Source organism: Danio rerio, chromosome 15 (assembly GCF_052040795.2).
Source record: "Danio rerio strain M-AB ecotype USA chromosome 15, GRCz13ab, whole genome shotgun sequence".
NCBI classification, from domain to species: Eukaryota; Metazoa; Chordata; class Actinopteri; order Cypriniformes; family Danionidae; genus Danio; species Danio rerio.
In genome coordinates this window covers 9,286,876-9,305,697 of record NC_141035.1, presented here as the reverse complement: position 1 = coordinate 9,305,697, position 18,822 = coordinate 9,286,876, and the positions used below count along the sequence as shown (strand labels likewise).

Below are 18,822 nucleotides of genomic sequence, written 5' to 3'. Positions count from 1 at the left end.
TGCTCTTCTGATTGTACAAATGGCTTTACGCCAACCAATTGGCTCAACTCTGCTCTTCTGATTGGTCAAATGGCTATACTCTGCTCTTTTGATTGTCAGATGGTTCTACTTCGCTCTTCTGATTGGTCAAATAACCTCCAAACTGCTCTGCTCTTCTGATTAATCAGATGGCTCTTCTCCAAAAATTCTATTCTACTGCACTCTCCTGATTGGTCAGATGGTTGTACTCTGCCCTACTGATTAATCATTAACTATTTTGACCAATTGATTCTGCTTCACTGTTCTGATTGTAATATGGTTATATTATGCTCTTCTGACTGGTCAAATGTCTACACTCTGTACTTTTTTTTATTGGTCAGATGGCTTTACTCTGTTCTTCTGATTTGTCAGATGGCTCTACTCCATTCTTCTGATTGGCCAAATAAGCTATGCACTGCTCTGCTCTGCTCTTCTGATTAATCAGATGGCTCTTCTCCAACAAATCGATTCTAATGTACTCCTCTGATTGGTCAATGGTCAGATGGTTCTACTCTGCTGTTCTGTTTAATCATTAGTTATTCCGACCAATCAATTCTACTCCGCTATTCTGATTGTAAGATGGTTCTATTATGCTCTTCTGATTGGTTAGATGGTTCTTCTCTGCTCTTCTGATTAATCATTAGCTATTCCGACCAATTGATTCTACTCTTCTATTCTGATTTTAAGATGGTTCTATTATGCTCTTCTGATTGGTCAAATGTCTACACACTGCTTTTCTGATTGGTCAGATGGCTCTACTCTGCTTTTCTGATTGCATTACTGGCTTTACATCCACCAATCGGCTCTACTTCGCTCTTCTGATTGTCAGATGGCCTTACTTTGCTCTAATGATTGCTTAAATAACTCTACACTGCTCTGCTCTTCTGATTAATCAGATGGCTTTTCTCCAACTAATCCATACCCCTCCAATCTTCTGATTGGTCAATTGGCGCTACGCTGCTCATTTGATTGGTCAGATGGCTCTACTCTGCTCTGAATGGTCAGGTGGCCCGGTCTGTTGTGACTGGTCTTTCACTTAATGCACATGGAAAAATAGTCCTTTATCAAATGTAAATTCGGCTCTCAAAGCAGAAAACACTGGAACCCATAATCTGCATGTACATTTAACCTAGGTGTAAGTGGTATGTATATCAGGATATATGGATATCAGAAGAGTCTGGACTGTGAAGGATTCTTTCTTGTATAATTTGTGTCCCTAGTGAAAAAGAGAGAGAGAAAGAGAAAGAGAGAGGGAGAGATAGAGAAAAAAATGGGGCTGCAAAATGAGACTGCTATTGCTCATCCTTCAGAAGTGCATGCAACAAGAATTTGTCACAGCACAGACATGTCTACAACACAACCCAAACCCTTCCAAGCCTCAGCTTCAATTACAGTGCTAGAAGGTCAAAAAAGACACCCAGGGAGACCACGGTTTATTAAAAACATAGATAGGTGTGAACAGAAAAAAACTACTGAAATTATAGACAGCATGTATATGCACTTTAAAGCTTTGCAGATCTTTTACATTTAAAATCGGCCAGATTACACACTACTTGAAAATGAATGTCTTAAAAAGCAATTGTGTTCCTAAAGATTTCCAGCGGTCTTGGTCTCAGGTGTACTGCTGAGACTCTTGTTGAGCAACGTTTAAAGTCTTAGAAGATAATTACAGCCTCCCTTGCAGCAGATGAAGAGATTTTCTAGTTACTTCACAGCTTTGACGTGTATCTGCATTTATAACTATCTGAAACATGTCACAAGTTGAAAGCAATAAGCTCATGATCTACCTGAAGGCTGAAAGGACTTCATCATTGACTCTGTCATTAAAACAGGAGGTCTCAAAGCTACATAAAAAATACAAAGAAAGCTCAGAGGCTCAAATTTAATAGAGTGTGCCACTTTATGAATTATGTGGATTCTGTATGAATACTCTGCTGCCACATTTTCAGTGTTCGAATTTGGTCTTTTGCTCCATAAACTGCAGTTGTGTGAGTAAAAATAAGTTTTTTTTGAGGTTTTTCAGCATGATTTGAGTTGTTCCAACAATCACATTGAGCTTCAAGAGAATATTTAAGAGTCCATACAAACATTTTAAAAGTAAAATGTATAAACGTATAAAGTTAGAAAAACCATTAATTTTCCCCGATAATGCTTAGCAATCAAAACCCAACAGCAATGACCTCAACTGCAAAATGTGGATACAACAGTCATTTGTCATGCTTCCAAGTAGAGGTCTGCATTCCCGCTGCTGTCCCACGGGCGCCGCGGGACCCGACCAGATTTCTGCGGCGCGGAAATAAATTTCCGAATAAATCGTGGGAGCGGTCGGTAACGGGTTTAATTTGGGAGGGGAGTGGGCTGTCTAGCAATATCGCTCTCCTGTGTATGTGTGTGTGTGTGTGTGTGTGTACGTGTGTGTGTGTACGTGTGTGTGTGTGTGCACGCGCGAATGAGGGGGGTGGGTGGGTGGGTGTGTGTGTGTGTGTGTGTGTGTGTGTGTGTGTGTGAATGAGAGAGAGAGAGAGAGAGAGCTTTGCCTGTGTGTGTGCTTGGTGCTTACGTGTGTGTGTGTGTTAGTGCGCGCGCGAATAGAGAGAGAGAGAGAGAGAGAGAGAGAGAGAGAGAGAGAGAGAGAGAGAGAGAGAGAGAGAGAGAGAGAGAGAGAGAGAGAGAGAGAGAGAGACTTTTGACTTTTAACAACTCTTTAATTACAACAGTTCAAAAACTGTATCAGTTTAAAAACAATTACAGCTTATTACAAAAACATGTAAATACACACAAAAAAATAATAATCAAAAATAAAACAATAACACACAAAATAAATAATAATAAAACAATGATAAAAAACTAATACCACCAAGTTTACAGCAATATATCACAACCTCCTTCTTCATTAGGTTGACATAAAATATTTTCAACACCCCATACAAGAAAGAAAGAATCAACATCATTCACCAATTCATAATATTTATACTCCATTACTAGCCTGCTTTTTACCAAAATTCTGAACAAGTCCAAAGGATCAGTATTGCTATCTAACAGTATTTTATTTTTTCTTGTCAGCCATACTGCCAGTTTTGCCTTACCTAATAGAAAATTTGTTAAAAAATTTTTTTCTTATTTAAAGCATTGTATTTTGGTCCAAAGATAAAAAGACTATTAGTAAAAATGAAACCAAATTTCTGACACAAGTCTCTCAACATGTCAAACAATCTAAAAAGCCTTAAACATCCAATAAATAGGTGAGCCATTGTTTCTGACAGGCCACAAAATATACATTCATCTCCTTGTGCCGGATTTAGATGATTCTTAAAACGATTTGTTGCCAATATCCAATGAGAGATCCGCCATTGTAAATCTCCGCTTCTTTTTTCAATTGGTACTTTATATAATGACCTCCAACATCCTTTTGGAGTGGTACCAATTTCAACAAAATTTCCCCATTTGGTTTCTGGAATTTCTCTCAAAGATTTTAAATTTAAAAATTTAACACAAAGACAATATAAAGACTTTTTAGATATTTCATCAAAGAAACCAAGTTGCGGTGTTTTAAATGAAAGTAATCTAGTATCATCCTCCTGCCAATCTTCTAAATTTACTTTTACACTAATCCTGGGAAATGCAGTCTTAGTTACTTCTATTTGCAATGGTACTACAGGAAACAATTTTTGAACCTCATATAACAATTTTTCAATAAACCTAATAGAGTGAACATTGATTTTCACAGCAAGTTTTTCTGCAGAAATCCAACTATCCTGTATTCTTAAATGACAGATTTTGCATATTCCTGCTTGAATTAATCTTGTGGAACAAGCCTTTGATTTCAAAATCTCAACCAATAAAGGATTATAAACTAATGGTTCCTCAAGTACCCATTCTTGTGTTACTTCTGTCAGTTCTCTTTTAACTATAAATATTTGCCATGCATTTAGAACTGATGTATAAAAAGAAGAAAGCCCATTAAAATCAATATCTTTCAAATTCATTAAAAAAAGGTGTCTGTTCAAATTCATCCGTCCCACTCTGTTTAATAAGGTGCAAGCAATAGCAGTCCAGTTTAGAGACTTTTGATAAAGGAGTTTTTGTGCAGTCTGCAATCTGAAAGCAGCTACTTTGGACTTAATGTCCATGAGGCCTTGACCACCCTCATTTAATTGTAGATACAATATTGTCTCTTTTAGCCAATGGTTTCCATTCCAGAAAAAATCTATGAACACTTTTTGAATTTCTCTAATAAAACCATCTGGTGGATTTAACACAATTAATTTATGCCATAGAACAGATGCAGCAAGGTTATTTATAACCAGTACTCTACCCCTATACGAAAGTTGTGGTAAAATCCAATTCCATTTTGATAATCTATTGCACACTTTTTCTTTAACATTTTCCCAATTATTTCTTTGATACGATTCGGATCCCAAAAAAATACCTAAATACTTAAAACCATGTTTTTTACATTTTCAGGAATAACAGGTAACCTCATTGTACTTTTTTCATTGCATCAAAAAGCCTCTGTTTTAATCCAATTTAACTTTGCAGATGAAGCCCTCTCAAATAAAGAGATGCTGTTTTTAACAACATCAACATCTTTTTGATTTTTTACTAAAATAGCGATGTCATCTGCATAAGCTATTACTTTAACTGAGTTGCATATATCATCAAGTTTAAAATCAGACAAATTTTCTCTTAATAAACACAGTAATGGTTCTACTGCCAAAGCATAAAGCTGGCCTGATAAAGGGCATCCTTGTCTTATGCCTTTAAGTATTCTTACTGGTTTACTTAAGCTACCACCTATTTTTAAAACACATGAAGCATTTGTGTATAAAAGTTTGATCCAAGAAATAAAAACATTTCCAAAACCAAAAGCTCTCATAGTTTCAAATAAAAAACCATGGTCCACTCTGTCGAATGCTTTCTCTTGATCTAAAAACAAAAAACCAACATTCACATCATTTAGTTTAGAATAATCTAAAATATCTCTTACCATGAAAATGTTGTCATAAATTGTTCTATCTGGGATACAATAGGATTGATCTGGGTGTATTAAATCACCAAGTACAGTCTTTAACCTATTAGCCAACACTTTGGCCATTAACTTATAATCAGTTGTTAAACAGACACAGGCCTCCAGTTTTTAAGATCACTCAAATCCCCCTTTTTTGGCAAAAGTGTTAAGACAGCTCTTTGACAACTTGTAGGAAGACTTTTTTCTTTAAAACATTCTTGAATCACTTCATAAAAATAATTTCCAATAATATTCCACATAGACTTGTAAAAATCAATAGACAGTCCATCAATTCCCGGGGCTCGACCCGTCTTCATCTGTTTTACTGCATCCATTAATTCTTGATATGGTATAGCACTGTCCAAAAACTTGCGCTGTGTTTCAGTAAGAGTAGGGATTTTTTCCATTATTTGTGACATGCACTCAATATTAGTTTCTTCCTTCTTGTATAAGTCTGAATAAAAATCCACTGCAATCTTTCTCATTTTTTCTGGATCAAAAGTCTTTAGTCCTTCAGGGGTCTTCAAACAATAAATTTCATTTTGTTTTTTTGACACTTTTTCTAAATTAAAAAAATAAGAAGTAGGAGCATCCATCTCGTGCAATGACATAAACCGAGATCTTATCAAAGCACCTTTGGCCCGCACTTGCAATAATGATTTTAAATCTTGATTTTTTTTACTTAAAAAGACTGCTGAAGATGAATCAGAATGCTGTATCATGCCAGACGTAATATGACAAATGTCATGCTCTATTTCCGAAATTTTTTGTTTTATTTTTCTTGTTGAAAACCATGTAAATTGTTGACAGAAAATTTTTATTTGAATCTTTCCTAACTCCCACCATTGTAATAAATTTTTAAAATCTTTTTTCCTAAAACTCCACTCCTCCCAAAATAATTTAAATTTTTCATAAAACTGTTTTTCTTTCAATAAAGCAGTATTCAATTTCCAATAAGGGCTTTTAAAGTTAGATTGTGTTAAAACAATACTGACTGTAATTAAATTATGGTCTGATAAACAACAGGGAAAAATATTGCACCCACTTACTCTGTTTTTATCACTACACTTTACATAAAACCGATCAAGTCTTGCTACACTAATCATTCCCAGATTTATTTTAGTCCATGTATAATGTTTTATTTCCGCATTTTGGTCTCGCCACACATCTACCAAATCATTCTGAATTATGAAACTTTTTAAAAAAGATGCCGATGCAGGATGTGGTTCTTGATTGTTTCTATCTAAAAGAAAATTAAGAGTGCAATTCCAATCTCCTCCCACAATTAGAAATCCTTCCAAAGTATAATTATTTAAAAAATCTTTTAATTTCTTAAATACTGCAAATTTTTCTGAGCATTTATTGGGAGCATAGATATTTATAAATTCAAAGAGTTGATTGTTTACTTTAGCTTTTACCAACATAATACGTCCTTTCTCTATTTCTACTTCAGATATAATATTTATATTTAAGTACTTTGAAAACAAAATAGCTACCCCTGCGCTGATATTTGTACCATGACTAAATACAGTTTTTCCTTCCCACCATAACTTAATCTCAGATTCATTCTTTTGATCACTATGAGTTTCTTGTAAAAAAGTTACATGTGTTTCTTTAAAGAGCCCATATTATGGGTTTTTGAAAATTCCCCTCCATGTAGTGTGTAACACAGCTCTAAGTGAAGTGAAGTATCCAGCTAAGGCTTAAATCTGTAAGAATACAGTGTTTAAAACTGTTGATTCATCTATAAAAGAGTCGATTCATAGTGCTTCAAACGAGTCGCCTTGATACCGACTCATTAGGTGTTTCGCCATGACGTACGAACGAAACAAAGTTTTTCACGTGCACGCGCAAACCCGGGAGATTTCAAACCTGAGGCCCCGCCCTCTGACGCAGTAACCCAGACACACACACACCCACAAACACACGCACACCCACAAACACACGCACACAAACATGCCGGTCGATTGAAGTCACATTGCAGATGGATATATTGAGTCTCTACCCAAAGATGAAACCTCAGCATTATAGCCAAGCAGTTGGAAACTACTGGAAACTTCTGGAAGCTACATGCTACAAAGAATACTTCATCTGCGTTTGTTAAAGGAAGGATCAGTAACTTACTGATGGACATCAGGATGGGTTTCTTCCATTTCTCAAGTGTAAGTACGTGCGGTTAAAGTTGTTGCCTCGTTGACTCTAGCTTGCAAATGTATTTAGTTGTGATTTGTTACTTGTAACCGCGTGTACTGTATCAGGTTAACTGGATATTTTATCTTATCGCGTGCAAAGTCACGTTAAAAACGCGACGCGTGCTGTTTGTTTATGGAGCTCCGTGCTAGAGTTCTGCTCCCGCGATTTATTCGGAAATTTATTCCCGCGCCGCAGAAATCTGGCGCGGGGACAGCCGCGGGAATAAATTTCCGAATAAATCGCGGGAGCGGTCGGTAACGGGTTTAATTTGGGACGGGAGCGGGCTGTCTAGCAATATCACGGATATTGCTATGCGAATTAGAAAGAGAGAGTCTGCGTGGTGCTTGTGTGTGTGTTAGTGCGCACGCGCGCGTATGAGAGAGAGAGAGAGAGAGAGAGAGAGAGAGAGAGAGAGAGAGAGAGAGAGAGAGAGCGAGCGAGCGAACGAACGAACGACAGCTTGGCTGTCTGGACTGTATACTGGGTGATTTTTGGTTGTGTTCTCCGCTCTAGCGGGACCGGGCGCGGCGGGCAGAAAACGGAGCGGGTTCTCAGGCTAAAACCTGGCGGGTGCGGGCGGAAGCGGGAGCGTTGTCATCCGGAGGTGTGTGTGTGTTTTTGTGTGTGTGTGGTATGGCCAGTACACGACTGTCTCCTTCGTTCGGTTATCCGTGGCACTATCCACTCGCCATAGTGTGGCAGCTAAAATCCACGTCTGCACTATCGAGCGTGTATGAACTGTGATTACTTTTTAAATTGCTGATTAGCTATTGGCCATTTCCCTCTCTGACTGAAGGCAGTCGACCAATCGCGACAGACTGTCATCGGTCCAATCAGCGCAGATTAGCTCCGCGCTAAGGAGGGGTTTGGGAACAAATGAATCACTGGACGATTCATACAGGAGTCGCTGGGATAATTAGGTAAAAATAAATGCAGATTATAAGACCATGAAAGTGTTTTTTGACCTTGCATGCATATTAGACTGTTGTTGGAGACCCTTACAACCAGGATATGACCCTATTTCATGTATAATATGGGCTCTTTAAGTTTAAGAAATTCAACAAGTAAAGCTCTTTTACTCCCATCCCTCATCCCATTTATGTTTAATGATCCTACTTTAAGAATCTGCATTGCAGGGAAGATAGAAAGGGAAAACAGGAAATAACAGGTAAGTAAAACAAAAATAAAAATAGATCCCTCTCCCATGTGATTTACTTTTTTCGTTTTGACACTCTTCCCTGTTCTTCTTGAGCTTTGCGTAACGTTGTTACAAACTTACTCAATCGGAAACGTTTTTGCTTTGAAAGTACCTCATAGCCCACATTCTTCTGAGCAATCAGCACCGATTTAATAAATTTATTGCCATCGGGAAAGTGCTTAACTATGTCAGTCTTTTTTCCTTTAGTTGAATCTAAAAAAGCATTCAATTCTTCTACCGAATACACATCATCCAACGACTGACTACACTCAATTTCCGAAAACTCTGAACAGTTATCATCGCAGTCCTCCATATTTTCATCACTATTTTCATTCTCTGCAATCACCTCCGACTCTAAACATCTCTCTTTTAAAACAACATTGCCACCAACACCATCATTTTCCTTATCAACAGCCGTATTTTCCTTCAAAACAGACGGGCTTACAGCATTATCACCAGCACTCAGAGTTGAAGTAAACGCACTTACCTCTAACGTTGAACTTGACCCTTCGGCACTTTGCTCGGTTGTAAAACCAACTTCTGAAACAACGCTGGGTTCATCTAGCATCCCTGAACTGTTACCATTAATGCCGGTTGTTTTCTGTTTTTTTCCCGGAATCACTACGTCTTTCACCGCTGTAGGCCGCTTCTCTTTGTTTTGACTGCTGTTGCTTTGATCATTGCGCTCTTCATTCATTCCGTCATTTTTTTCATTTTCTAATTGTTTCTTATGAGTGCATTTGAGCTTTTTGTGCCCCAAATCCCCGCACTCGAAACACCGCAAACTCTCTGTTGTTGCATAAACCATATAAGAACTGTTCCCGTGTTGAATACGGAACGAAATGTCTAAAGTCTTAGACTGTGCATTTAAAAACATGAATACATGCCTACGGAAAGACAGCACATGTTTTAGAGCGACGTTTTTGCACCCAAACGGAACCATTTTGACAGAACCCGCAAACTTACCAAAACGATTCAACTCCTTAAGAATTTGCTCATTGGGAATGAATGGAGGCACGTTTGAGATTGTTACTTTAGTAGCCGGTGTACGCAAGGGCACTACTTGTACTAGCGTGTCGTTAACAACAATTCCGTTTTCTACGAGATCATTAACGTGTTTCTCATCTTTAAGAAACACTACCACAGCCTTATTCATTCTTGAGGCAGATACTATATTTTCGTGCTCAACTATTTCTCCCATTGCCAAAAGCACTTCTTCAACCGTAAAAACTTGGTCCGAATAAACTTTGCATCCATTCTTGATAGAGAAACCAGGTGTTCCCTCTCCTGAGAGAAACGCCATGGTTTCCCTTATCATAGAGGGGATCGCTGGTATTAGTTTAAACCAAACAAATGAATCAATAATACAAAATAAATCTTCTAAAAGAAGAAAAAATGATAAAGGGGGGAAAAAAGGAGAAAAAAAGAAAACAAAAAAAAGATTAACCCTGAAACCAGTTCAGCGTGTTGCTCTCACACCCCACACCACTCTTTCACCTCGTGCAGAGAGAGAGAGAGAGAGAGAGAGAGAGAGAGAGAGAGAGAGAGAGAGAGAGAGAGAGGTTTGTCTGTGTGTCTATGTGCTTGGTGCTGTGTGTGTGTTTATACAGACAGCTTGTTATAGGCTGTCTGGACTGTATAGCTAGGTGATTTTCGGTTCACCCCACCCCACCCCCCCCCCCCCCCCCCCCCGCCCCCTGCTCTTTAGCGGGATCGGGCATGGCGGGTAGAAAACGGGGCGGGTCGAGCAGCGGGACAACACATGCTTAATATAAGCGGGAGCGGTCAGGTTCGGGCTAAAACCTGGCGGGTGCGGGATTCAAAATTTAGTAGTCCCACGCAGATCTCTACTTCCAAGCACACATGCTGATTATTAAGAACATTATTAAGCGTCATGAAACTATAATTATAAATTATAATTTGGCTCTGCTCTGATTTTATTAATACAGAATAACAATCTACAGTCTAAACTTAAAGGTCCCCGGAAGTGCCCTTGGTTTATGCATGACAATTTCAATTAAAAGCTGAATTGTACTTTTGCGTCATCAGCACGGATTAATGCCTTGTTTCGACTCAGTGGTACAGTAAGGTGCGATACGGTTTGGCACGGCTCACCTTTATCAGTCTTGTGTCTCCACTGCCAGATGTAGTGATATACGATACAATTTTATGCTCTGAAGAAATCACATGAAAACTGGCACCAAAAACATTAACAGATGTAAACATTGCTTTCAGAGCCTCTCTCTCTCTCTCCTATCTCATAACAGCTATTCATGTGGCCTACAGAATAAATGCTTGCAACACAAAACATACAAGTTCTTTTTTCAGCAATGGCCAAAAAGTATTCCTGGTCACCTGTTTAGTGCAGTAGATTGACAGGTCAGCTTGTTCAATGGGACCCACATAACATAATCAAGCCAACAGCTCCCTAACATTTCTGACAACCATTCATCATTCTTTTTTTTTCAGCTTAGTCCCTTTATAAATCTAGGGCCACCACATCGGAATGAACCCCCAACTTATCCAGCATTTGTTTTACGCAATGGATGCCATTGGGAAACACCCATTCACACTCAGACTACAGACAATTTAGCCAACCTAATTCACCTATCCTGCATGTCTTTGGACTTTTGGGGGAAACCGGAGCACCTGGAGGAAACCCAATCAAACACTGGAAGAACATGCAAACTCCTGCGACCTTCTTGCTGTGAGACAAATGTGGTACCCACTGTGCCACCATGCAGCCATTTCTGACTATTTAAAAAAATTAGTTTGGAGCTTAAAAGATACTCGGCTCAGCCCGTAAGTTACATTTACATGATATTAGCATCAACAATTTCCATGTGAGTTCTACTGATAAGAAAAAAGAAAACTGCTACAAGATCGTATGACTGCAAAGAAAAAAAATACACACTTATCGCACCATGTCTTTAAACAACTCATACTGCTATTTCTGAAGTCGTTTATAAAATCTGCCCTTCTTTGTGACTGAGTGTTTATGAGTGCACTGTTTACTCTGCAGTAAATGCCAGAAACCTCATGAAAGGAGGTCTGAGAGTGTGGTGAACCTGACCCTCCTGTGATCCTGCATCTGAAACTCATGCATGTCTCCATCTGTGTGCAGCAGCGCTAACACATTTCCAGCCCAGGTGCTCGAGTGGCCTTTTGTTCTTTTAGTCTGTCCTTCGCCACTAAAATAGAGGTCCCTGGGAAAGCCGAGGACCATGAAAGACGCCTCTGTGCGGCCCGTGGCTGGAGAACACAAGGCTTCAGTCAGCGCGGCTGTCAGTCCGCTCTGCCATCTAATCCAGACTGGAGTTTTCAGCACCAGAGGCCTGGGATCCAGCCAGAACTGAGCCAGGAGCCCGGCAGATAAAAACGGCCCAGGGTATGGGCTCTCTCTAGGGTGGCTCTTGTTCCACTATGATGCAGTACAGAGGGCTGAGGGCGCACCGAGCAGGACCCCTCTAAACCGCACAGTTGGTCATGAAAATACAGCTAAGGAATAAGAAACTAAGTACATAAACGCACTGATGTTGAAATTTAATAGTGTTGATGGTAATGTATGATGTTTAGTAATAAGTGTGACTAATGCTTTACAAAGAGATATTTATTTATTATTATTTATTATGATCAGTAAATTAAATGTTACCCAAGATAATATAATTTCAAATAATTGACAAAAACAAAAACAGTATTTAAAAAAAAAAAAGTAAATGTAAATGTTACATATATGTGATCAAGGTCACACTTTACAATAAGGTTCATTAGTTAATGTTAATTAATGCATTTACTCACATGAACAAACAATGAACAGTTTAATTTATGTTAGTTAACGTTAGTTATTGAAAATACAGTAGTTCATTGTTAGTTCATGTTAACTCACGGTGCATTAACTAATGTTAACAAGCATGGTCTGGATGTTAATAATGCATTAGTAAATGCTCAATTATTATTAATAAATGCTGTACATGTGTTGTTCATGATTAGTTCATGTTAGTAAATGCATTAACTAATGAACCTTATTGTAAACTGTTACCGTGATCAATTTGAGTCATTTGACAAATCAGAAGAATTATTAGCCCTGCTGTGATTTCTTTTTTTAACAGAGCAAAAAAATTTTCACAGTATTTCCTATAATATTTTTTTCTTCTGGAGAAAGTCTTGTTTGTTTTGTTTCAGCTAGAACAAAATCAGTTTTATTTTTATTTTTTTTCATTTTAGGGTCAATATTATTAGGCCCATTAAGCAGTATTTATTTCTGATTGTCTACAGCAGTGTTCACCAAACTTGTTCCTGGAGGCCCGGTGTCTTGAAGATTTTAGCTCCAACCTGCTCCAACATTGCCATAACAAACTGTGAGACAAGTAAACTTGGGATTGCCTACCAGGTATTTTAGGTTGGGTTGCTATTTGTTTTTATATTAGATTTTTAAAATATTTACTGTTGCACTAAAGTTCCCAGTGATGGGTTGCAGCTGGAAGGGCATCCTCTGCTGGATAAGTTGGCGGTTCATTCGGCTATGGCGAGCCTAGATTAATAAAGGGACTAAGCCAAAAAGAAAATGAATGTTGCACTAAAGTCTAAAAGTGAAGAATTGATGTCATTTATTACTTGATTGTTCAAGCTGCCTCACAGAAGTGCTCTGTTTGTTAACATGTTAAAAATCAGGTGAATTAAATAAAAAAATAAGGAACATCCTGGATCTGTTTCTTTGTTTTTCTTTATTCTTTTTTTATGTATTGAAGAAGTATCGGATCGGGTTTCGGTATACACAAAATCAAATCACTTGGACTCGAGGGCAAAAAACCCTGATTGAGACATCCCTAGTGAACTGCCGTACTTTTATCATAAAAACAAAAACCTAAATCAAAGAACATCAAATCAAACCTGTCAAATGAAAGTCAGTTGGTGTTTTTTTTTTGTTTTTTTTTGTAGTAATTAGGGCTGTTTATTAGTCATCTGATGATGGTTAACAAAAAAGATAAATAAATAAAAACGCAAGATTTTACATTTTTAGGATAACATTATATTTGTAGAGAAGCCACAATTTCAATCAATCATCTGACCAATATAACTAGAAGCTATAAGAGGCTGAACTGATCATTAAAATATTACCATGCTAACACTAGTGGATACTAGAGATCCTTCTATTATGTTGAAACATTTGGTAGATGGTTGTTGTTGTTTTTTTTTAACGACAACACACTCTCATAAAAGATTCAGTATAACACCAGGTGAAACATCAGATGTCATGTTGATTATTTAAGGGATAATAAACAAAAATAAATGGGAGGGATTAAAGTACAACAGTAATGTTTTTTTTTTACCTTCCACCATCAGCATGGGCTCCTTCCCTCCCCCATGAGCCAGCATCTCTCGCCGGTAGTGCTCTCCGGTTTCCCTGCACACAGAGGTTTACTTTACACTACCAGCATCGCTCAAACCAAACCCATAACCCTCATGCTGCCTCTATAACTGCCTGACATGCCCAGACAAAAGGAAGTGCTAAAGAACAAAACCACAGCAGAGTAGTTAAGATACCCTGGTGTTTTAAAGACCCCATGAAACTTTGAAAGAGTAAGTTCACCCACAAATTTTAACTCTGATATTAATTATTATGCACATGAGGGTTCCAATAGACCCTTTTTTATATTTCCCAGTACTTTGTACATAGCAGGGTAAACTTACAGGAGACAAATACTATTTTTGCATTTCTGTTTGCTCAAATAATGAAATAAAAACTACAAGATAGTGTTTTCATGACCTTCCAAAAAAAATAAATAAATAATAATAATAATAATAAATTCTTTGTGTGAGACTAATAACAGAGCTAGAGAACATCATTGAGAACAATGTCAAATGTACTATCACAACCACAGATGTTGCATTACAAATACCTTGCATTAGCATTAACTTTTCATAATTCGATGCATAGATATTATAATACAAGGTATATAGCTTTAAAAATTTACATACATTAAAAAATTATTTAAGCATTTAAGATGCTGATGACCAATAGAGCTGATTACCTTCACTTGCTGTTTCCATCCACCTATTTTTATGCACATTTTGGAAATGCACATTAAATGGTTGATAGAAATGCCAAAATGTGCATCAATTTTGGAAAACTTATGAGCATAACCGAGTAGGATAAACTTTTTATTCAATAAGAAAACATGCGCATTAACTGCTAAGGAATGGAAAGGAGAATTCCAGTATGCGCATTAATAAAGTCAAGTGATTTTGTTATAAGAGATCATGTGATTATAAAGATGTGTGTGAATGGACAAACCAGCAGACAATATTCCAGTTTTGCGGATAAATTTAATTTGCATTTTTGGATGGAAATATAGCTACAGTTTTCTGAAAAGGGTCCATCAATCAGGCGCAAGATGTGTTTGGTGTGATTTGTTGATATTTACAGACCAGTTCAACTCTTAATTTTCATGTTTTGTGCCATGTTGTTTTAATAGCAAATCCATTTGCGCCACTTCTTGGACTGCTGTCTATAAAGGAGGTATGTTAAGGCACATTGTTGCCACGTTGCTATTTTGAGGAACTAAAACAGACTGCAGGTCCAAATGCTTACACATTGTTTAATACACACAGGATGTACAGCAATACACAACTATCTTTACATATATAAAAATTGAGGATTAAAATGTAACAAAAATGTAATTTTTTACATAAATATACAAAACACTGCCTCCACGCGTTCTTCATATGCGTTTGTATATCATTAATAGCAGTATGTATTATATGTATATTTATATTTGTTTAAAAAAAAAAGGAGTTTAGATTTGTCCACCTGTCGGGTTTTGGAGACGTATGCATCACTATATGGGGCTTAAGATTTGGATGTGTGTTTGGATATAACAAAGTTTTTTGACCACACTTCGCTATTATTGTTCATTTCTTTGTTTGCTGGAAATTAGAAATGAATTTAGAAATAGTTTTGAAACAAATCTTTGCGCTTAACAAACAAAATTAAATATGTAGGCTAATGGATGTCTTTAGTGGATTGTGTACAAAATTGTTTCCTTATCTACGAAAGTAAAGGAGTAAATTAAAGAGTAAAAGTAAAATAAAGAGAAAGTAAAGAGGCCAAACGTAGGAGGCTCGTTCTTTATCCTCACGCTGCAGATGCTTTGTTAAACTGTTTTCTCAGTGATGAAGCGTTCAGTTTGTCCACTTACAAAGTCCTCCATGTAAATATAGCAAATGCGCCATGGCGCAACGCAACTGACTCTTAACGCGAATGAGAGAAGAGACTCTGATTGGTTGAATGCACGTTATGCTCAAAACCCACCCATAACTCATTAAGAGAATAAGCACAACCATATTTTACATCTTTAAAATAACAAAAGTGGATTCGGACATGCCTTTAATGCTTTTGCACCATGCGCTTTTGACTGTTGCGCCTAGATTTTTTTTATTTCTTATTATTCATTATTTACTTTACTTTTTAATTACTTTGTTTCCTTTGGGGAGTTTCAGTGGTTTCATTTAATGGTTCATTGAATGGTTTCATTTTCCAATTATACCTTATTTTTTTTTTTTTTGTCTAAGCTATTGTGATTTTAAATAACAGCTCAATGTTATTCATGTATAATATGGCTTTTATTTTATTGTTATAAACCCTCTACAAACATTTTAATCTGTGTTATATGGGCGGGGTAAGGTTTTGAGTTTATTTTAGTAATAAGTTTGCTCTACCATAATAGAGTTCTCCCAAGAGAACTTTGATATATGGTCCATCCTTTGACTGTAAGGATTTAGGTGGTACTGTATGTTTTTTCAATGAAAATGAAAATAGAGAGTAAAGAAAAAGCATGCAACAATAACAAACCTGTTCAGGGGGTCTTTATAAAAACACTGCTTCCACACCATAGAGGCCACGGCCCGTGACATCAGGTACGAGTAGTATTTGGCCCCGTAGCCAATGAGATGACTGAACCTCAGCTGCCAGGCCTGCAGAGAAATGTAAACTAATCACAATCTGTCATAGGAATATTCCAGATACATCTCTTCACGTGCTTGCCAAGTTATTCTCTAACATTGAAACACGCTGATGTTAACAACATTCAGCATCTGCAACTGTGACCCAATTAAATCCAAGCATCAAATTAAGGTATTGCCACACAACGCCTTCAAGACCACATTCATCACTAAATATTTACATTCCCAGAGCACAAATGGTGCAAACCCTTTCCCATGGCTACTTTAACTCTAAGGTAAATTAAAGAGAGTGATAATGTTTAGGGTGGGTGCAAGTTCGGGATGTTTTTAGCCATAAAAATCACAGGCTAGATTTGTGTTGAAAGAGCTTAGCAGTTCAAATGCACAGCTGAGGGTTGAAGACGTGCTTAGACACCCGCTGTTACCATTATCCCTGCAGGAAATGAACCGAGCACCCTGTACACTCGATACCACTGTAAATAGGGGCAACAAATCTGTTGGTAAAGGATAACATCAGTTTATAACGACAGCTTATCAACATACCTGGGTTCACAAAGGCAATGAGGAGGAAACCATATTATATACTGAATAAAGAAAACTTTTTTTTTTTTCAATCGCTTTTAGTACACTTGTGACAGAGTCACTAAATTCAAGAGTTTGCTATTCAAATCTACAATATTTACAACACAAATAAATATTTGCTGATGCCACTAGTATGTTGGTCTTAAATGAGGAAACAGCCAGATTTTGCAAACCTGAAGCTGATCACATTACATCTCAAACACACTTGTATTAGGTACACCTTTCTAGTACCAGGTTGAACCCCCTTCTGCCTTCAGAACTGCCTTAATCCTTCGTGGCATGGATTCAACAAGGTACCGTAAATATTCCTCAGAGATTTTGGTCCATATTGGCATGATAGCATCACGCAGTTGCTGCAGATTTGTCGGCTGCACATCCATGATGCGAATCTCTCTTTCCACCACATCACAAAGTTGCTCAGTTGGATTGAGATTGGTGACTGCGGAGGGCATTTGAGTACAGTGAACTCATTGTCATGTTTAAGAAACCAGTCTGAGATGATTTGCGCTTTATTACATGGACTTTATACTGCTGTAAGTAGCCATTAGAAGATGGGTAACACTGTGGTCATAAATGGATGGACATGGTCAGCAACAATGCTCAGGTAGGCTGTGGCGTTGACACAATGCTCAATTGGTACGCACAGGATAGCTTTAAACTTCAGCAGATCGTCTTGACCATGTGTAAATGCCTAAATGCATTGGGTTGCTGCCATGTGATTGGCTGAATAGAAATTTGCGTTAACAAGTTGAAAAGGTGTACCTAATAAAGTGGCCGGTGAGTGTATATCCCTCCAGTTTTGTACTGTTTTGGACTACAGTGACACATTTCTGACACACATTATTTTTCACTCAATTGTCATATTAACAATATTTTATTTCTCATTAAAAACAACTTTTCTCGTAATACTGACAGATCGTGTCTTTGATAGTTCATATTGTGTGATTGTCACTCACTTGCACGAGCACCGATTTGACTGTGATTTTAGGCATTTGTCGGTGATTTCTCAAAACCTGTCGCCAAGTCAAAATCGGGGCTAGAATCATGCAGTCTGAACTCGGCATTAGTATGGCTTAGAAATGAGTGTAATTCCTGCGGCCAGCCAAGCTTTAGAGAGCTCAACACGAGAGAGCATTCTGCTGTTATCTTTAAGGTGCGTGCGCTCGTGTTTACAGGAGGCGTGGCTTTGGATGGCAGGGGGGGGACGGTGTTTCAGAGAGTTATGGTAACAGGCTAGCATTGCGGCAGATCACCTACTGCACCTTTAAAGCAGCTGACTCCCATGCAAAGAATCATCGATTCCATTCTTGTTCAGACCGGGTTAGGTGCAGTAGGACAGGTGGGTTACATGTGGGGGCTCATCCAGGATGGGAGTGAAGTTAAGGGGGTGAGTGTAATGAAGGCCAGCTAGCGAAGTGCTATGCATGTAAACCTCACTCCTCTGACCTCTAAAGGTTCTCTAGCGAAAATCGCTAAAGGCCATGGTCTTTAACCTCCTTGTTAAAGCAACCAACTCCCATGCAAAGTCTCGCCAGTTCGATCCCAGCTCAAACTAGATTGGGTGCAGTAAGACCAGTGGGTTACACACATATTATACAGGAACATATTTAGCACGTACACTATAAAAGCATTGTTGTCATGCTACAGGATATTAAAGGACCCCTTGAAGACATCTGGCTCTAATAATCACTGACAAACATGCTGTACGGTGCAATCCAATGTGGAACATGTGTCAAGTGTTTCTCCCTGAGCTTGTAGAAGAGAGCCAAAATTGTGTAAACAGCACTATGAGAGACACATTATAGTGGAGAAGGTGAAATTGCAGCACAATACAGACTTAAGCCTCAGAATATTAGTAAGA

The 18,822-nt window shown here is 37.9% G+C and overlaps 1 protein-coding gene across 3 annotated transcripts in view; it reads right to left on the bottom strand.

Annotated features, from left to right (window-relative positions):
- Nucleotides 1-18,822, bottom strand: part of mipepa (mitochondrial intermediate peptidase a) — a 56,504-nt gene that overhangs the window by 15,541 nt on the left and 22,141 nt on the right. For all 3 annotated transcript variants that reach the window (XR_015509034.1, XM_087283706.1, XM_087283705.1), the window contains exons 17-18: nt 16,270-16,391; nt 13,748-13,821 (exon numbers count right to left, since the gene is read on the bottom strand). Coding sequence is in view for 2 of the 3 variants with exons in the window: in XM_087283706.1 (XP_087139832.1) it covers nt 13,748-13,821; nt 16,270-16,391 (196 nt within the window). In the remaining variant the exon portion in view is untranslated. The remainder of the gene's footprint in view (nt 1-13,747; nt 13,822-16,269; nt 16,392-18,822) is intronic.